Source organism: Lampetra planeri, chromosome 1 (assembly GCF_965212315.1).
Source record: "Lampetra planeri chromosome 1, kcLamPlan1.2.h2, whole genome shotgun sequence".
In the NCBI taxonomy this organism is placed as follows: domain Eukaryota; kingdom Metazoa; phylum Chordata; class Hyperoartia; order Petromyzontiformes; family Petromyzontidae; genus Lampetra; species Lampetra planeri.
The window spans coordinates 36,576,322-36,598,143 of record NC_136107.1 but is presented as its reverse complement, the minus strand read 5'-3'; the positions used below and the strand labels follow the sequence as shown (position 1 = coordinate 36,598,143).

Here is a 21,822-nt window from a genome sequence, read left to right as displayed (position 1 = left end):
GGTTTTTGTTATTTTCTTTGAACCTAGCTACGTGACTTTACCGAAAGACCCAAAGAATATGCATTCCTGCAGTCACGAAAGCTTTAAGTCAAGAGGCTTTTTGTTGGGTTAGATCGCGTAAATATATAAATGTGTCGTTAAAACCCGCCACCACCCGACACAGCCAACTAGTAAGGGTCGTCACGTAAACAAAACGTGGCCAATTCATCACTAGTACAGCACTAGCCGGTGTGTTGGAGAGCCAAGCCACAACATAATGCATAATGTACGTTGCCTCAGTAATCTACGCCTCTATGTAAGGAGCGAAACAGTAATACTTCTCCACATATCTGGCTGTCGCCTGATGAAGCTAGTTGTAATTACTGGCGAAACGTCGTACTCAGATTGTAAATGTCGTCGCTTGGCTCTCCAACACACCGGTTAGTGCTGTACTAGTATACTGCACTATACACTACACTATACACTACACAATACACTACACTATACACTAGTGCTGTTTTAGTGTACTACACTATACACTACACTATACACTAGTGCTGTACTCGTGACGAATTGGCCACGTTTTGTTTACGTGACAACCCTTACTAGTTGGCTGTGTCGGGTGGTGGCGGGTTTTCACGACACATTTATATATTTACGCGATCTTACCCAAACCAACCTCTGCTATGGATGGACGCAGTGTCTTCTCCCTGCTTGACCGAGCAGTGAGTGCGGCGTCGCTCTTCTTAGGCGGCCGCGAGTGTTTACTGCAATGCTGGCGGAACAGCTTGAACGCATCGGATCGCCTTTGGCAGAATTGGTCCCTTGATGGCGTTGATGGAGATGTATCGGCACGTTTTCGCCGAAATAAATCGGATGAAATGTTACATTGGTCACCTTGTGAATCGCACCCTAGGTGTCACCATCAGACGCGATCAATCCTCCGCTGGATGAAGACCTTGGTGCATTTTATAATAATGGAATGTGTTTTATGCTAAAGGGGAGCAGTGGCGTAGTGGTCCGCGCACTGCGTTACGCATCCGGCGTGTTCGATTCCCGGTCACGGCTCAGCGTCAGCGGGGAGTGATTTCTGAACCAATTCTACGCTCTCCCGTTCACCAACCGGCACTGCTCAGCGTGGTGAAGTATGGCGAAACAACCCCACGACCGCGACACGGCGTGGGTACATGCCTTCGTTCGGCAGTCAAACGACAAAGTTGTCGTGCGTTGGGCACTGCGCGAGCGGTGGCGCGGCGGTTAGCGCAGCGCGCCATGAACCCGGCGGCCCTGAGATCGATTTTCGAGTCGGGGCCGGGTCGCGCGGGTACACAGCGCGCGGGGCGTTCACTGCGCGCGCCACCGCTCCTCCGCAATTTACATTCGGGATTGTCCAACTGCATCTCGCCCGCCTCTGTTCACCGCCCATCAACTGCTTGACCCCCGACCCAGTTTTTGATGTGTACGCTCGGGCTAATGACACTTAATTACACGGGCTCGGTGAGTGGCTCTTAGGTGGACACGGGCCCTCGGGGAGTACCCACTCTACGCACCAAAGTAAAAGATCCCCCGTATAGCCTTAACAGACTCTAGGGGCAAGTGCTGTTAGCAAGCACCTATGAAGGTGCCGGAACGGCGCACGAGCGGGTGGGTGGCCAGCACCACGCCCGGCCGCATTTGTCTTCCTAGTGGCAATTTTATTTTTTTTACACATCGCATTAGGTACTCAATTGAGGCTGAGTCGACCTAGGGCAGGCCCAGGGACTGGTTCAGATAGCCGGGTTTTGTAGCACAGAGCGCTAACTGCTCGACCCCCCCCCCCCCCCACACGTATCTACAGTAATTGGCACATACCTAATTAAAGTATGTATGTGGCCAGTCATTTATAAATCCACTGCTGGATGAATGGTTTCTCCAATGCCCGTGCAGATCGTGGGGGGTTAGTTGACTGCTTCACCTCGCTGGAACTGGCCAGTGTGGGTTGGTGAAGGCGGGGAGCATAGATGTACAGCACAACGGCGGTTCAGAATATAGCCAGCCCGGCAGCCTAGAACGCCTGTTATGCGTGGTGGTCGACCAACCATGGCTGGGAAAGCGTCCCCTCTTTCAGCAAAGTGGAAATTCCACGTTCCCGTGACGGTGGACCATTTGGTCAGCTTCGACATCCACTGTTGACTTCCGATAACGTGTTGCTCATTCTCGCGACATCGGATGAATGAGTCCATCGTGCGTCCCCCCCAGATTTTAATTTGACGGCATTGTTGATTTGGCCAGTTAAAAAAAACCCAGCGAAGCCTCAACTGAGAAAAAGCATCAGGGAGGGCCCTCCTGCATTGGGATGTTGTGAATCGAATTCAGGTCTCACCGGGTTTCTCCCGCTTCACCCATACATACAAAGACAAATATCCTCTCCGTATAGCCTTAATAGACTGTTGGGGCAAGTGCGAGCACCCATGAAGTCCGCAACGATACACAAGGGGGTGGGTGGCTAGCACCACGCCTGACCGCATTTGGCTCACCAGTGGGGATGTTTACACACCGCACCAGGTACTCATTTGAGGCTGAGTCGACCTATGGGAGGCCAGGACCGGTTCAGATAATCGTCACTGGTGTTCGCAGTGAGCAGGAATGGAAACGCTGGTGGCCGGGTTCGTAGCGTAGCGCGCTAACCGCTGCACCACCGCTCCCCCCACATACATGCAACAACAGCAACCGCCATTCGCAGCTAAGGGGCAGTGACGGAACCACGGCCCTTGTGCCAGGCTAGGTGCACTTAGAAGCCACGTGAAGTGGCCGAAGGCCCGCTGGCAAAGAGGTCACGGGACAGACCCAGGTGCCGTGGGTTGACAGAGATGACTGGCAGATGCACCGTACATACGAAGACACATACCCACAGATGACTATTCTATAAACAATGTGTGTGGGGGGAGGGGTGATTGATTCAAGGACCTGTGGCCAGATACCATTCATCCGCTATGGGGAAGCAGACCAGCTCTGCTTGCACTTTGCATGCAGGGGGTATCGGGCGCTGCGCAGGGTTTGATATCTCCCGCTGAATAGTTTCCGTGGTTGCTGCTTAACCGAAGTCGGTGAGGCGTGACGACAGCAGCCACAAGCCACAGCGTTCAGGTATACCGGATGTGGTGTGTAGGGTGAGGGTATTTTCCACCCGGGTAGTAGATTGCGGTAGGTGGGCACGTGATCAGAAGCGGTAGCCACAAGGGGATAGCGAGTAGGTAGGTATACTGAATGTGGTGCCCCGGGTGAAGATATATATATTTTTCTCAGGATCGCCAAACCATGACACAGACACGGCTGAAAATCATGAGCGTCTTGGCAAATTGTGTTTTTCAGCTCTATCAATCGGATATCTCAGCGAGCTTCTTGAGAATTACATCTCCCGCGGAGATGGAGCGATGCCATTGGATCGTGTGCAGGTGTAAGGTGGCCTTGTTAGATCGCTATGGGGAGTGGTAGTGCAGTGGTCAAAGGCGGCAGGGCCCGGTGCTGGCCAGCCACCCCTTCGTGTGCCGTGCCAGCCTTCATATAGGTGCTCGCTAACAGCACTTTCTCCTACAGTCTGCTAAGGCTATACGGGGGATCTTCACCTTTGTTATATCGCAGTGGGCAGCGGTAGTGCAGTGGTTAGTGCGCTGTGCTTGGAACCCGGCGACCAGAGTTCAGTTCCCGCTCACGACCTACACCAGTCATGATTATCCGAATCAGTTGTGGGCCTCTCCTAATTAAACTCAGCCTCAAATGAGTACCTGATGTGGTGTGTAAACATCGCTAATAGGGAGACAAAGGCGGACGGGCATGGTGCTGGCCACCCCCCCCCCCATTTGTGCCGTGCCGGCCATCATAGGTGCTCGCAAACAGCACTTGCCCCAACAGTCTGTTAAGGCTATACGGGGGGTCTTTGTCTGTTATATTGCACGCCCGTGATAGATTGCGACATCTGGGGAAGGCCATCATCTAGCAGCGGATCGGTCATTGCTGACGATGATGGATACGATCTCTGCTGCAATTTGTGACTTACAAAGCTGATGTGCCCAAGCCCGTTGTTAATGAGTATAAGGCCTGATCATCACCATCATCATAATCAACCATGATTAATCCTCACCAGGCCTCACCAAGCCGTCACCACCTTCTCTCACGACGCTGCGATGTAATCCACCGAGCAACTGCCCATGAGCTGATTTCATCACTCCGTCTCCTCGGTGGACGTACTGGCGTGCGTGTTCCCTCCTACGGCTACAACTCCGTCCTTAATCTGGACCCAATGTCCATCATCCCTTCTAGCGACGTCTCCTATCTTCAAAACAAAACCCAAAAGACAATATAGAGACGCACGTAGATGCAATTAAAAATCACCCACACGTTTATTTATAAATAGAAAACCATCTTAATCATACATAACATGACCTGACCTCTGACCTGACCTGACCCCCGATGTCAAAGGCAGCTCAAGGCCATAACCAAGGGTCAAAGGTCATGTGCCGAATCAGCAAATTTTCCACCCAAAGGTACACACGAATGTACATTGCATACTGTACATATTGATATTTTTTCGTAATTATTATTTACTTAGTTGTGGGGGTTTATTTTCAATCACTTTTCTCATTTTTTTGGTACGATTTAAAAGAAAACAAAATTGCTAGCAATGTACAGATTCGCCACGCTGAAATTAAATGTTGGGTTAACTTCTTCATTGCGGAACATCTGCCCGATGTGTTTTTCAGGGTTGTGCTGCGCGTCGTTCGGCACGACGTCCGACGTTTCGCTCCCCGCGCTGCCGGAAGCTTCTTCAGGCAACGTCGGGTAGGCGAAGAAGCTGCGGGGGACGTGGCGCGAAACGTCGGACGTCGTGCTGAACGGCAGCACGCGGGAACAACCCGATGGAGCTCATTATTTGGAGAGCTATGCAGCACGACTCGCGAAAACCCTACGCAGTGGTTCATTGCGAATTCAGAGTGCGACCCGAGATGGCGCGCGGGTTGTTATCAGACACGCTCATACGCGGACGGAAACATCATAGGTTATACGCATTTTGTTGGGGGGGTGGGTGAAATGTTTACAAATAACTTATGCTTACATTACGTACGATTTTTTTTCGAAAAAAAAAAACCAGCCTTGAGTGTACAAATTCATGTTTCGAGAAATGCAATGCTTCTCTCACCGTGTTTGGCTGAGGAATTGAAAATAACCAAAATTGATTTACAGGTGAGGGTTTAAGGAGCGTACTCAAACTCTCCCATCCAGTGGCTGACGGTGGAGACCAGGGCCGGATTAACGTGGGGGATTCAGGGGGCTGCAGCTCCAGGAACTCGGGTTTTGAGCCCCTCTCTCCCTCCCCCCAAAATATATAAACAAGTAAAACAAGTTAAAGGTGCAGCTCTGCAATGTCTTGCTTCTGCCACTGTCAGATGTCTTGGAAGAGTGTGGGAGAATCTTGATTACGGTTGAAACTTAAACCTAGCATTCTGACGAACCCTATCGATAATTTTGCAATGAAATCCATATAATGCCTGCGTGTATTACCACGATTTAGGTTCCAAAGTAGTTACACAACAATTTAGAAATGCAAATAAAAGAAAACCTAACGAACCGATGTGAATGGCAATTGGGTGTTTGACATCGGGCATGGGTGGTGGCAAAGCCGTCGGCGGGGGGGAGGGGGGGAGGAAATGATTATACAAAGAAGTTCCCCCGAAGTAATAACAGCCCCTGGCCCCCATCAAACATAATCCATCATCGTCAAAGAGAGTCCACCGAGAGCAACAGCATACGGCCCAACTCTGGCGAAACTGAGCCGTGGCGAATCGACACGCTGTTTCTCGTCCACTGACAACGTGCGGCCACTCAGATATGCGAGGCGATGGCGCCGTCTGCACGGGGAAGCGACTGGAGAGCCCCAAGTCACTCCATCATGTACGCGCACAGCCCTTTTGCAATATCCACTGTTGGGCGAGGGCCTCCTCACGCCGTTGCGGGCTGTCGTGTTTATTTGGCCGTACTTTCACCATGCTGGAGGGGGCGAAGGCGGGTAACATGGGCACGGGAGCTTGGCAGTGCAGTGCAACAACGGTGCATTGCTGCACTGAAATCTGTTCCGTCCATCACGTGGCACCGCAGCCTGTGACACTTGTTGCTGAATTTTGTGCATGGCTCGATAATGCGCCAAATAGAAATAACGTATCCTGGCTGTCACCGAGACAAAGAGGAAGATATAGAGGTTTTGGTGACTGGATTTCTTTAGGAAATAGTTATTTTTGTCATTAATAAATATTTAGATTTTTTACTATTTCATTTTTGTCATTAATAGATATTTAGATTTTTTACTATTTTCATTAAAACCTCTTATTACCTGCAGTGGGTTGGGAGCGCTGGCCTAGGTAGCGGATCACGCACTGCGCCATGAACCCGGCGCCAAAAGTTCGAGTCCCCATCACGGCTTACACCAGCGGCGGAGTGACATCCGAACCGGTTTTGATCCGCTCCCCGCACGCCCCTCCAAAACCCTTGCACCATCCCGGATTGACGAGCGTGGTCAAGTACGGTCAAAGGACCTCCATAACCGGCATGGCATTGGGGGAGGCTTTTTCGTCCAGCAGCGAACTGACATCAAGGCTCTAATGGGGGCTAGGGTGGCAGTGCCTGGCTGAAGTGAAGACGAATGGGAGTGAATGTCTCTCGCGTAATTCCCAGAGCCCCGCAAACCAAGGGAGGCGGGCTCTCCATAAGATTTAATAGAATTATCATTATTATTATCATTATATTCCCCCTCGCCCCTACCCGTTACAACATTTCTCTCCGTGATTCCAATTTCTCAAGGAAGGATGTAAATTGTCCTCTATTAAGATAAGTCGTGCTGATATTCCCACAATTACAATAACACTTGGACTCGTGCCGTTAATAGGCTATACGGACTTGAATGCGTGAGCAAGGTCGTGGCAAGTATTAAAAACCGGCGCGGTCTCAACGCTGTCTCACAGAGGAACGCGTGATGCGGCGGGGAAGCACTATTGAGAACACTCGCGCGGAAGAGGGGGGGGGGGGAGAGACGTGGGGTGGGTGGAGGGGGGGGTGCTCGCCGGCCTGAGCAAGCTCCGAGTAACTTGGTAAGGCGCCGGGAACTCGCGGCGACGACGCCGCCGCCGTCGAATAACGGCACGACGGACGCGACCGCGGCTGTGGTTAGAGATTATGCATGGGTTAGTGCGACAGGGTTCGGGGGGGGAGGGGGGTTCTGTACACGGGGGGTCGTGCGGCTCAGGACCGGTGGTAAATTGCTGCACTGCAATAACGCAGCCGTCGCGTAAAGGCGTCGCAATCGTTGCGCACGTGATGCTCAATCGTTGCGCAACGACATACAATCGTTGCATAACCCTTACCGATCATTGGGCGGCGATGCACAATCCTTGCACTGCACGATCATTTGTGCACCGATGCACAATCGTGGCACAATCTTTGCGCAATCATCGCTGCGATGATTGCGCGTCGATGCGCGAACCCCCTGCAACGCCTCTGCCGTCGAGCGATTTGCGCTCACGCAGCGACGGCTCGCTCCGCTTGGGATGGCTCGGCGTGCGGAGCGCGTCTCGGCAAAACTCGGCGTCACGTCGCGCAAAGTTGGTCAAATTCAGCCCCGGGATTCATCCGGCGTTCAAACTGCCTCTCGCCCGATGGCCACCCACCACCGTCGGAAACTTTACTCGGCAAAATGCATTCGACACCGTCGAAACCTCCCCCGCCCCGCCGCAGAGGTGTTCCGCGCAAGGAGTGCGAGTTCACACCTAAACCTTGCTTGCATTTTCTTTTTAAAATAAGAACGCCCGGCCAAGCGATTCCATTGTCTCGTTTTTTTTTATTCTACTTGTGTTATTGCGAAACGCCATAAATAAAGTATGTATTTAAATCTTCTGAAGGAAGCGAAAAAACGTGCGGTTGCATAAATAATGCTGTGCACACAAGAGCGCCGTAAGCAAAAAATGCGCTCATCGCAGTAATAATAATAACAAAGCTGAAAAAGGTGAACAAATGTCACTCGGCATCAGATCGCGTCGTTTAAAAAAATCCGCGGTGGCGGCGGCACTGCGCAGATTTCCACGCAAACGTGGCCGCGACTTTTATCACGCTGGACCCCTACGCGGTGGGCTACCCGTTCACGCACGTGTCATTACTCGGATATTATAGATTATTACCAACCTCGTGTCCCTTAAGCGTAATAAACGTGGAGTGGCCCTCGTGACGGGCCGAAGGGTCTGAACGACGGCGGGGGGCGGGTGTGAATGGCAAGGCCCACGTTAATGAAGTAAGCCGAGCGGGTGATTATATCGAGTGCCTGTGTGTGGAGACGCTGCGGTGTCCGCCTCCGAACGAACATAATTGCACGACACAAGAAAATTAATCCGCAAGTATAGGTAATCTTGAAGCGTCGTATTGCCGGATGACTGAGCCCCAGGAAACATCTGTAGAATACTGAGCACGTGTGAGCGTGTTTGTGTACGTGTGTGCACTATATATAGGTATCTTAAATTGACACGTTCTTTTTTTTCTTATCGTTCCATCAACTGACACGCGTTGAGCTCCTCCTGGTAATCCATACCGGGATTTGTGAAATCGCAGGTGATGTTATTGTTGATTTCTGCTTCCAAGTGGGAGAATTTCGGATCTTTCCGACAGAGTTAATCGAGAAAGTTGACGACTGGATGAATGCAGTCTGCGAGATTGAAATCCCAGCGATGTACTTCATTTGATTGTCATGGTCTCCACTATGGTCATTTAAACGCAATACATTTTGTGAACCGTTCGCTCATCCAATTGTCTCTGTTCTTTGTGGAAGGTGCATTTGTACAAAATGCATTTTGTTTTAAACCACCGTGGAAATAATCGTTGTAATGCTTTCTACTTTCATGCTCTTCACGAATGAGAATTCACGAACAAAAAATAAACGGTGGAATTTAGGATCGCAATCGGATTGTGAAGCTTCGCAGTTATTCCAGAAAGCCGACGCGATTAACGGAGAGAAATTATGTAACCTTCGTAATAACCGTCATTATGGTTATTAGGAAAAAGTAAAGAAAACACTGGCAATGAAATGTAATATTTTTCCACGAACAAAAATGTATAATCGCAGTTTGATCACAGCAAGAGAAAACAAGAAATGAACCCGTTAAGTGAGGTGGGACATGGCCAGCAGAGAATCAGCAGAGGGGACCAGCGCAGAAGGGCAATTCAAGTCCTGAAGCCTGGAGTACAGTGGCACGACCTGGGGTGTCAGAAGTCGGATCCACGTGGTTAGCAACTCCTTGTGGTGGGATAGCTCCATGTAGTTGTGAGGTGGTTTGTGGCTGGGACTTTGATGTGATCTACAGCTCCATGTGGTTGGGAGCTCCATGTGGTTGGGACTTTGATGTGATCGACAACTTCATCATGTGGTTGAGAGCTCCTTGTGGTTGGGAACTGCTTGTGGTTGGGACCTCCACGTGGTTGGGAGCTCCACGTGGTTGGGAACTCCACGTGGTTGAGATCCATGTAATTGAGAGCTCCGCCCATGGCTGAACCTTCTCTGCACTCGCGCAGCCACCCGATTCCCGTCCCCGCAATCCCCGCCGCAAGTCCCCGCGTCGCCCGGCCGCGGCTCGCTCCGGCGTCGCTCAGACGAAGGAGGAGAACCCCGCGAGGGCCGGCCGGTACCCGGGGCCCTGCAGGCCGCCGAACTCGGGCTCGGTGAGTGGGTACGGCGCGCGGGCCGTGTGGTTGGCGCCCTCGGCCTCCCCGCGCTCGGCGCGCGTCACGTCCTTCTGCTGCCGCCGCCAAGAGTTGTAGTACGTGGGGTCGCTCATGTAGTGGTTCACGAACGAGTGCTGGGGTGCGGCGCCCACGGCCGCCCCCGCCGCGGCCACCGCCGACGACGACGTCGGCGTGGCCGGCGCGGCCGAGGTGCCCTTGGACGTCGTGGTGGTGGCCGTGCCGCCGACGGACGGCGGGGAGTCGCGGTCGGTCTCGTGCTCGTCCGAGTCAGCCTCCTCCTCCTCCACCTCGCTCTGCGGACGCACGGACAGAGGGGGGTGGGGGGTGAGTGGCGGTGCAGAGCAGTTGGGATGGGCCACGGTGCTCAGAATTAAATGCCCTCCCCCCATACCCCCTGTCAAAGACCTCCCCCACCACCATCCCCTCTTTGAAGGCCGGCACCTGGGCCTCTTCTGGTGCACGGACCTCTCTGGCGCGTGGGCCCTGGTGTAGCGGCACCACCTGTACATTCAATAGCAATGCCACTGGAGTTGGGCTGGTGTTGGTTAGGGAGTTAGCGTGAGGATCAGTCGTAGCAGGTTCAGGGGCCTCAACGTGTATCAAGGGGAGCCTCCAGTGATGGACCACTATTAATGCCCCGGCACCCTCTCCCCACCAGATGTTAAGAGAGATGGTTGGGCGGGGGGGGGGGGGGGGTCCTGTCTGTCTCGTATATGGATCCTTGCAATGATCCAAAATGTGAGGACCCCCTCACAGCCCAAACATCTTAGGTGGGGGGGCCCTAAAGAGCACGTTGCAACGAGGTCCCTTGACCCCTAAAACCAGAGGTGGCTAGGGACTCGGGGACCTCTCTGGCTGATTGCATGAACAAACGTGAAGTGATTTTCTTCCAGGCTTAACTTAAATTGCTGTAAAAAAGACAAACTGAGTGTGAGTTTCCATTTAGGAGTGGGGAAAGGGGAAGGCAGGGACGGGGCAGTGCAGGGGTGTTCTGTGCAACCGGCCCACGAAATTCACAACGATAATGAAGATGGTCATCAGCGATGATTGCGTTCGTGATGTGCGATGAGCGACGCTTGGCGAGTGACGGAGCGAATGTGTCTCGCCGTGACGTGGCCGCATTCATCTGCCCGTCGGGCGCTCCAGCCGGCTTCAGGGTAGGGGAAAATAAAAAACCCCGCAACATGTACGGCAAGTGAATTATAATCCACTCCGATCCAATTGATTATTATTTTCTTCTTTATGCGTCTACTTTATTTTTAATCAGCCCCACGGCGTTTGCAATTCCGTATTGATGAAAGTTTTTTTTTTTTTAACAAAATTTGTTTTACGGAAGCAATGTTAATAGCGCCGATGGTGAATCACGCCGTTAAGCACCAACGTCGCCGCATTCGCTCGTGTTTTTTTTGTAAACTTCCCCCTGTTTCACGAACCGTGATTATACCGTAAAAGTACAAAGCTAAAACAACAACAACAAGACTCCCAAATTAAATGTTTAGCGCGTTCAGTTCGCTGTTAATGGACGCGCGGGCTAATTGCAAGTCTCCGCATGACTTCACGTTAAACAAACACAGCTTTGCTCTTTTTCTCTCTCTTTCTCTCTCTCTCTCTCCAAATAAGAATTCATAACAGACCATGCGCCCGAGCAAAAACAACTCCCGAGCGAGCGTGAGCGTTCAGATAAACCACTCTTTAAGCCCTGATAGTTGAGCCCACTGAAAAGAATGAGTGGGGGGGGGGCTGGGAGACAGCCTTCACAACGAGAACGGCGGTGGGATTGAGGATAAACAAAGAAGGGAGCGGCGATGTTGTGGAGTAATGCTTTGTAACAAGTCCTCGGTGGCTCACGCAACACGCCGAACCCCCCCCCCCACTCCTTGCGGACATCCGCGTGCCGCTCCGATGTCAATTTAAGATTCGCGTCGCAGCGCGCCGCTGTCGGGGGCCGCGCACGGATAATTTTCTGTTTGCACTCAGTCACATATTCACTTTAATATGTTTTTTGTTCATGTTTTATTTTTTTGTTTGTTGCGGTTGCACCCGATTCAAGAGCTGAATGGCTCACAGGGCTGTACCTAATAAATTAACTTGAACTTGAAAAAGGTTCTCGGTTTGACTCGACGTTGGGAGGATTCACCCCGAAAGAGCCCCCGAGTAGCTTGATGAAGCCCAAACGCTGCTTGGTTTAAAGGTCGGAGTTATGGCGCCGATTGTACATACGACAAACAAGCCGTGGGGGAGAGGGGGGGGGTCGGGTCGCCTCCCCCCCTCCTCCTCCTCAAGCCAAGCACAGAGGATGAGGGCGGCAATAAATATGCCACCACCGCCGCCACCACCACCACCCCGAGTGTCGAGCAAGCGGCGGGCAGGTTAATTGCGCGGGGCGCACGCAACCAAACAACGCGGTTCGGTCCGGGTGTGTAACGACGCACGGATGCGTGAGATTCAGCACATCGGTTTGAAGAGCGATATGCACTGCAGTCGAATGCGCTGCACACGTGTTTGTGTTGTTTGACGCGCGTGGCTTCTTGTGATGCGTATATGACAGATTTGTAATTGGGTTACCTCTCACACACAGCTGCTAGAGGCTTGCTTACATTCACTACACACGAAAACGTATATTCTTGAATTCAATCGCGAGTCTGAATCGCTATATTTCAATTGAATCACTGGGGAAGGGATGGGAGGAGGGGGTTTAGGGGTCACTGGGGGTGTGAATGATTACACCCCCAACCCCACCCCCCCCGAATCAATACTGCTTGAAAGTATACACTGCATTCTTTTAAGCGCGTGTAAATTTACTGCTGTTGACTGGGGCAGGAGTGCACAGTTGGTTAGTGCACTATGCTATCAACCTGGTCACCTGAGTTCAATTCCCGGCCACAGCTCACATCAGTCGTTGGGGCGAGATCCGGTCACTGCTTACGCCCCCCACCGGGACCTCTTCACCAATGCTTCCCATCGTCACCGACCCACATTGAACAAAGTGGCGAAGCGTGGTCAAATAAACCCCTGTGATCGGAGGCCATCATTCAGCAGTGAATTGACAAGGGGTGCCGTAAAGGGTGAAACAATTATATATATATACCGTGTACACGTACTTTGTAATATACTCTGCATGTAAAACATGTACGGACACGTGTTCATGCAAACTTACACTTTTTTTTTTAATGTGTAATTCAACAAACTGGGTGGGGGTTTTTTCCCCCCCATAGTGCAATTTCAGGAGTGTCCAATAGCGTAACTGAATGATTAACAGTTATGCCGCAGCTTACATTAATTCAATTAGCCACACCTGACATCAGCACTCAACGAAATCCGGAGTGGCCACTCAACCTGATAAACAGCTGTTGGAGCTCAACACCTCTCAGTTTCTACATATCTCTGTCTCTCTCGCTGAAATATAGAAACCGAAGACATCGTCCTGCCGTATAGCCATGTAAACTATTGGGGGAAAAGTCTGAAAGCAAGCCCCTAATTAAGGCTGGTACGGGGCATCAGCGGGTGGCAGGGCCAACACCATGTCTGGTCAGTTCCCAAATGCCACTGTTATTGGACCATGACCTGGAATCGAATGAGTCGCTGGGGTTTACAATGCAGTGTACTAATCGCTGTGCCCCTGCTCACTATGTATATAAAACAAAGACAAAGGTCCCCTGTATATCCTTAACAGATTGGCGAGGCAAGTGCTGTTAGCGCCCGGTCTCCCGAGTGGCGAACTTTACACACTGCACTCGATACTCATTTGGGGCTGGGTCGACCTAAGGGAGGCCCAGAACAGCTTCAAATAATCGTCATTGGTGTTCGGAATCCAACTTGGGTCACCGGGTTCATAGCGCAGCGTGCTAACCACAACACCCCTCCACCCCACTATATACACACACACACACGCAGGAAGATGAACACATGGATCAGATAACATACACAAGCTAGAGATATAGCGACTGTTAAGAAAGGTAAGTGTGCTGTCGCAGGGCATGTCGCCAGGAGGGAATGATGTCCGATGTTCAAGACCAATGACAGAGTGGCAGGCAAACACGCCCCGGTAGGAGGGAACACGCCTGAGAGAATGTCACCATCGAGCGAGATGGATCGTTGCATCGCGAAACCGTGAGAGATGCCTACGGCCTTCATCCAGCAGTGGGTAGATCAAGGCTGATGACGACGACGATGCAAACACACAAAGACAAAGATCCCCCGTTTTGCCTTAACAGACTGTTGGGGCAAGTGCTGTTAGCGAGCACCTATGAAGGCCGGCAGTGGTACACGAGGGGGTGGGTGGGTGGCCAACACCACCCCTGGCCGCCTTTGTCTCCCAAGTGGCGATGTTTACACACCGCACCAGGTACTCATTTGAGGCTGAGTCGACCCACCGGAGGCCCAGGACTGGTTCAGATAATTGTCACCGGTGTTGGCCGCGAGCAGGAATCGAACCCGGGTCGCCGGGTTCGTAGCGCAGCGCTAACCGCTACACTACCGCTCCCCCCACACACACACAGACACACACAAACACAGACACGCGCGCGTATGTATAGAGCCTGGCTATGTTTAATTGTTGGCCACTGTGTTCGTTCTGTCTGAATTTCAGCAAAGCACGCCGACGTCTCGATCGCGTCGCGCTCTCTCTAATTTCAAGTTGCATGGAGAGAGCTGCCACCTACTGTGAGGACCAGAAGCCACTTGAAGGGATTTCAGAGGTAGCTCTGTGTCATCAACTTCCGGTGAACCGATCTCGAACATAGAGGATGGAATTCAGTGCTCAATTACATCCAGAAGGTTTCAAAACACTCTTGAGGGAATTATATTGGTCACGCCACAACATCCATCTGAACTAATTTTACTTATTGTATTGTGTCGTCCAGATATTCTAGGAATATGAAGTTCAAATACGACAGGATTATTATGGACAAGCATAGCTTGTACTCACTCTGGTGGTGGTGGTGCCTAAAGCCGATAACCCCTATTCCCAAGCCAGTCTAGCGGTGTTCTGGAAAGTATCGAGTGAGAAATGAAGACCTGGTTTGCACTTTTGCACTGTGAGGAATCCGAATGGGATGCATTGTCTTGTGACACTGATAAAAAAAAATCAGGATAAAATTGGGGAAAATTACAAAAATTTGTAAAGTAGTGTAAATAGGGTTGAGAATGCATCCCAATCCCTCTCATGGGATCGCTCCATCACCATCCCAGAATCTTCACCCAGATCTGGAAGAATGCTGGCGGTGAAACAGCACGGACGTTTGGAATAAACACAGCATACGAGACCAAAACATTGCACCTTCTGGATTTGACATTCCTCCTCGAAGGCACCGGCGGAACGCTCAACCGCATTGGAACCAACAACGAGCCGACATGCACGTCTCCCTCACCAATGGGAAATTAAAGACACGAGCCAAATTCTAGATTTGAAGCTTTCGTGACTGCAAGGATTCATATTCTTAGGTTTTTTCAGCTAAGTCACGTAGGTAAAAAATTAAAATTAATAAAAGTAAAATCAAAGTAAAATAAAAATCACGACGTTTCGGAGGCAACACAAGCCTCCGTCTTCAGGTGGAACCGTCACAGCACGATAGCTGTATCAAGTGAGAGAAATTCCAAGAAAACAGTCCTTGTATATAGACTGGTTGAGGGTGGGAGGAGCCAAGGTAGGCCCTGGATAACAGCGTGCTTCAGCCGCACCGAACCTCACAATAATAATATCCAGGGCCTACCTTGGCTCCTCCCACCCTCAAACAGAATATATACAAGGACTGTTTTCTTGGAATTTCTCTCACTTGATACAGCTATCGTGCTGTGACGGTTCCACCTGAAGACGGAGGCTTGTGTTGCCTCCGAAACGTCGTGATTTTTATTTTATTTTTATTTTACTTTTATTAATTTTAATTTTTTTTTTTTACCTACGTGACTTTACCGAAAAAACCTAATAACACGAGCCAAAGTAATGCAACCCAAACTATGGACCAAACAGTAAACCCATAGAGACACATAGCGATACACAGAGACTCCTAGGATACTTAGAAACCCATAGAGATACATAGAGATCCATAGGGATACACAGAGACCCCATAGAGATACATAAGGAGCCGTCCATAAATGACGTCACGCGATTTTGGACTATTTTTGACCCCCTCCCTCCTCGTCACACGGCGTCACAAAAAGTCAGACCCCCCCCTCAAATATGACGTCACAAAACTCTGCCCCCCTCCCCCCCCCCCAAAAAAAACATGCTTCAAATCGCTTTAAACTATTGTCATTGTAGTGCGTATTTAATGTGGCGCTGCACTCTGATGTTGTAGGAGAAAACATTTATTAAAAAGTCTATTTAATTGAGTATAACGTGTTGACTATATTTTTTAAAATTAAGCATTTTTATGTGACATCACATTTCTCACCCACCCCCCCTCGTCACACATCGTCATAAATCTCTGACCCCCCCCCCCCTCTAGGTGCGTGACGTCATTTATGGACGGCCCCCAAGAGACCCCATAGAGATACATAAAGACCCCATAGAGATACACAGATACATCATAGAGACAAAATAGAGACCCCATAGATGCCCCATAGAGATACACAGATACCCCATAGAGACAAAATAGAGACCCCATAGAGACCCCACAGAGACCCCACTGAGACCCCACTGAGACGCAATGAAGACACGCCACAGCCGTGCGATTGTGTCCACGCAGCCCAAACTGTGCTCGGCAAATCCCCTTGCTGCGAGCTGCTGCCCTGCGGCCTCCCGCAGGGCACGGAGCTCGGCACTTCCTCCGCGCTAACGAGCGAGCCGCTGGGAGTCGTGGCGAAGCAAACAACCTCGGCCGGCGCCTGTAAATATTTACACACTGCGGAGGTTAGCGCAGCAGTTGTTAAGACCGAGGAAGGAAGTTTTGCGAGCGGCGGTGCGGGGCAGCGGCGGCGGCGGCGGCCTCCGCATTGCAAAAATGACTTTGGCCGAAAAATAAATAAGAGGCGCGTTTGTAGTGGTGAGTTGTGGAGGGGCGCGGGGGGGAGCTGGTATGGATAACCTCACTCGGTGAGGATATCCAGCCATTTCTCACTCAGTGGCTGCGGTGTGCATTTGTTGTATCCGCAGCGAGTGCAACGGCGGAGCAGTTTTCGGGTGTGCAGGCGGTGCAACCGCACCCTCGTATCCACGATCTGGAGAGGCCTATCTGTCGCCACACCACCCATTTCACATCAGCCACGCGGCTAAGCGTGCGTAAGCGACGCCTCGAAACGTCTGTCGGAATTGACTGTTGCCCTCGCGCGCGCATCAACATTGTGCGGGTGGGGCTCGATTCGTTCCCGAAAATCTGAGGCCACTTCTCATTGGCGAAAAGTCCGCTCGCTCCGTGAAGACTCCAGCACGAGTGGGCACCTCCTAAACCCTGACGTTACCCCGGCGCAGAGCGCGCGGGACCTTGAAGTTGTCATCGAGCCCCGAGCTCTCTGCTCACGTATCTCGATTCTGCAGAATCTCACATCTCCGTCTCCACAACGTCGGCCACATCTGCCATTTCCTTATCGCGGCTTCCGCCGAGATCTCCATCCATGCCTTCATCATAACGCCGCACCCATAAACGAGACGACATCAGCACAATATTATTATTATCGTCACTCCACTGGCTCCCAATTCCATACTGGATCATGCCCTCTCATTTCAACTCTACTCCCTTCGGCACACTTCCCAAGACCTCTCCTGTCATCTCACTGGATAAATCAACGTGGTAATTTGCGTTGACTCAGAGAGTCACGGACCCACGTGTGGATATCCAGAGCCTCACGCAGAGGTGCCCCCGGACCCGCGCAGAGACCAACAAACTCACATAGAGACCCGCGTGGACTTACAAATGCGACACATAGAGAGGATTGCGTAGAGACACAAAGCTTCCCTGCCTAGGTTCAGATCCAGGCTCAACGCCTTCTTACTCCGCTGCCTATGACCAACTCTCCCCACCGCCCCCACATACCGAAGTGATGTCAATCGCACCTTTGCTTTCAAATCGTAAACACCCCTCCCTCTCGTCCCCGCGACGCCGCGTGTCAACGCTCTTTTTGCGGCGTCTTAAGATGCGCTTGCATTTAGACGCCATATAAATCTAAAATTGTGTTTTATTGTATCCCCACAACAGTCCCGGTTTACCGGCAGACGAGATGCAATATCTGGATGTGCAAGCGCATGGTTTATTTCCCCTGCTATGCGCTGCCAGCTTGGCCTGTGCTCTTACCCATATTTTATTTACGTGACAGCTGATTGATATTAAGTGGATGTTCACCGCATCTGCATTGTGGGTGCTTTTTATATATATATCATGGTATTCATACACATTAACGTGGAGTATTTATTTTCTTTCCCCCCTGGTTCCCCTCCCCCCCACTTCCCCGTGCACCTGTCAGGGAGAGAGAAGAAATATTTACTTTTCACAAATTGTGAAACGTGTTTTGTGATGCGTCGCGTACGCACACACACACACGCGCGTGCGTGCGTCTCTTATTGTGTCTGCCTGGCAGGGCACAGTCGCTGCCCTGCGGACGTAATGTCAGCACCGTGCGCGCAAGCTCTGTAACAAATATTTAATTAAATATTAAACATTCCCCACACACCGAGAGAATGAGACATCACAAATAGAGCACAATGTGAGATCACTTGGGCCGGGGTCAGGGGTCACATGAGCTGCCTTACATGCCATACACTGCGGCTAGCGCTCGTCGCTTACTATGTGGGTGTTGTGTGTGGAAGCAAGCGGGGAGCGGTAACGTGGTGGTCAACGCAAGCACTGAGCTACGAATACGGCGGCCCAAGTCTGATTCCTTCTCACAGACAACTTTGGTGGCGAATATCTGAACTGGTTCTGGGACTCCCCCGAGGTCGAGTTAAATGACTGCCTGGTGCGGAGTGTAAACATCAGCATTGGGGAGACAAAGGTGGCCGGGCGTGGTGCTGGCCACACGACCTAATTGTGTACCGTTCCTCCCTTCACAGCCAAACGATTAGCAAAGTTTTCGACGTACGATGCGAAAGAAGTTCAACATACATACATACAAGGCTGTATGGGGAATCTCTTGACTTTTTGTCATGACAGCAAGTACTGACCAGGACCAAAAGCCTGCTTGGCTGGCTTCTGAAATCTGACGAGATCGGGTACATTCCGGGCCGATTTTGTCAGAGTCGATTACTTGCGTTAAAATAAAAGGTGAGAGGTTTTCTATTTTTAACGAGTGGCAGCGACAGAGGTGAGCGCATCGCACTACGAACCCGGGGACCTCAGTTCGATTCCCGGCTCCGGCTAACATTAGTGGCGATGGATCGAGAGATATCTGAACCGGTTTCTGGGCAAACCCCACCCCCCACCGACCATCCGCACCCCTCGCAACTTCACTAATCCACACTGACCAGCACTGGTGAAGTATGATCAATCCCCCCCCCACCCAAACCCCACCCCCCACCGACCGTCCGCACCCCTCGCAACTTCACTAATCCACACTGACCAGCACTGGTGAAGTATGATCAATCCCCCCCCACCCAAACCCCACCCCCTCCTTAATCGACCACGGATTTGAGGTCGACAGCGTCCATCCGGCAGTGGGTTGACAAAGGTGGCATCTCTCTCTGCTGTCGCGCGTCGCTATATATATATTTCTCTTCTTGGTTCTTTCAGTAAAGTCACGTAGAAGGGAAATAATAAAATAAGAAAAATAAAGCATAATATATAATAATATTATTAAATTATATTAATATATTATTTTATTTTATTATATTATTATACTATTATATTATTTTATTATGTTTTATTTTTATTATTTTATTATTTCCCTTCTACGTGACTTTACCGAAAGAACCAAGAAGATGAATCCCTGCAGTCACGAAAGCTTTAAATCGATATATATTGTTTCGAACCCCCGTGCGACGAACCACAACGCGCACGCGGTAAAGGCGCCGCTGCCTTCTGCGTCGAGAGCTTTGCAACGATCGCGGTCGCGTTTCAGACGCTGGCAGGGGGAGGTGGGGGGGGGTGTCTCCGCAGGCTCTCGGGCTCGCCGGTATTTGCCGAGTGGCAAAGCGAGCGCCGTGCGGTCTGGCTCCGGCCACACCCGCGCCAAGCATGCGCATTGTTCGTGCGCACGCTGAACTTCTTTCGCGCCGTACGAGCCAAACGGAGGTGCGCGGGGTGGGTGGTGGGGGAAGGACAACCAAAAATAAACGCGACGACAAGCAGTTGTAAAGAGATGAGTTTTCAATATCGACACTGTTTGTGTATATATATGGGGTGGGTAAAGCTGCAAACGCATGTAATTGCTTCCTCATGCCACCGCTGGCGGAAGGGACTTCACTTAAGAGCGAGGTCTACGCAAGAGTCCCTCTCAAGAAGGGTACTTTGGCCTTCTCTTCCACACTGGCCCAGACGTCTTGAAAGAGGCGGGAGGACCCCAAACTTTACCGCAGCGCACGCAACCTGCCCATCCACTAGAGTGCTTTTTATTGAGTAAAATTATTTTTTTTATTTTACCAGGTAAGGCCCCACCGAGCTAGGTAGCTCTTTTTCAGAAGCGACCTGGCCACAAATGATCGCTCAACGGAGTGGCTTACCGCACGGAAATGTACGCACATTGATTCTAAATGTGGAGTGGAAAAACGCGAGGACCCTGAGAAAAGATCGAAAATGCGCAAGTACAGTGCCCGTGTCGGTTCACTCACTGTAGGTTGAGAGCTTCCCCCAGGTACCACGTGGGTCGTGGTGAATTATAGTCACATGCTACATGGTGCCGGTCAGTGTCGATGAGCGAAGGCGAGGAGTAAAGATGCATGGAAGACGCATGGAAGTACAGCACAACAATTGATTTCACCGCCCAGCTCTCTCCTGCCCAACCACGGCGCACCGCAGCCTACCATGAGCGGCGGCTGCGCATCCAAGCACTGACCAGCCTCAAACCCTGCTTAGCATCCGAGATCTGATAAGGCTGGGCGCATTCCGGGCAATTTGATCATGGGCCCTTTACAAACATATATATATAAACAACCCTCCTCCCCCCACCGTACATATATTAATGGCTCTGGAGTACTGCCAAACATTGCATTCTTTCATGTTTTGTTGACTAAAAAGCCAGGCAGTGGGGGAAAATAAATGAAAGAAAGCAATACCTCTCAGAAATTGCTTTTCTAGATGAAAGCGCCAAACAGCGCAAAGTAGGCGGTTTTAAGAATGTCAAACCGCACACCAACAGGTCTGGCTTCGTCTCTCTGGCCGCGAGCGCGGGAACGGAGCCGTTCGCGGCCAACCAACGAGCCGGCCGGCCTCTCTAATGAGGACGATATATTTAACGTTGAAGCTGCAGCACGTGGTGGTGGCGGGGGCGGGAGGCTGCGGGTGAGCACACGAGGCTGCGGGTGAGCACACGAGGCTGTGGGTGAGCACACGAGGCGGCGCAGGACGTGGTTCGTGGTCGCCCGTTCAGAACCGCTGGCAGGGCCCAAGGAACAAAACGCTGCGGGGGAAAAAAAAGAAAAGTCGCGGCTCCACTCCGCAGCGATAGCCGCCGTCGTTACGAAACATTATTTAAGGGCTGACGCACTGCGTCACCTACTTAAGGAGCATTACATCAACTTTGATATAAATAATAATAATATCCAGCGTAATAACCTCGATATCAATGTCTTTATTTGCTATGAAGCAGGGCCATTGCCCAAAACGTAGAGTTTGTGTTGATTTATTTTGACATACAACTATAATAATACAGTATTAATATCCGGAAAATCCTCCCTCCCTCCCTGAGTCTCGAGACTATGTGGTTTTTTTTTTAAAGGAGGGTCCTGCATTGGAATTAATTGTGTGTGGGAGAAGAAACAAAAAGGGCGGTGGGAGCAAACCGACACATTAACGGCGATTATAGCACGGAGTCGCAAAGGTGGACAACCAACTTGGCTGCGCTTTGGCCGGGCACCTCGGGAACCCAGCTCTACGTGATCCACCAACCCTTGCAGTCAAAGTCTCGGACCGCAGGTTTGAGGCCCCCACACCCCGGCTCAACACATCTCATGCACGGGTGGAGCGGTGGTGCAAGCGATTAGCGTGCGGTGCTACGAACCAGGCG

General features: G+C 51.1%; 1 protein-coding gene across 1 annotated transcript in view; it reads right to left on the bottom strand.

The window, feature by feature from the left end:
• Positions 1–4,339: 4,339 nt before the first annotated feature.
• LOC144717865 (protein sidekick-2-like) overlaps positions 4,340–21,822 on the bottom strand; it is a 144,872-nt gene continuing 127,389 nt past the window's right edge. The window contains exon 33 of the mRNA XM_078593640.1: positions 4,340–10,025. Coding sequence (XP_078449766.1) covers positions 9,636–10,025 — 390 coding nt within the window. The 3' untranslated portion in view covers positions 4,340–9,635. The remainder of the gene's footprint in view (positions 10,026–21,822) is intronic.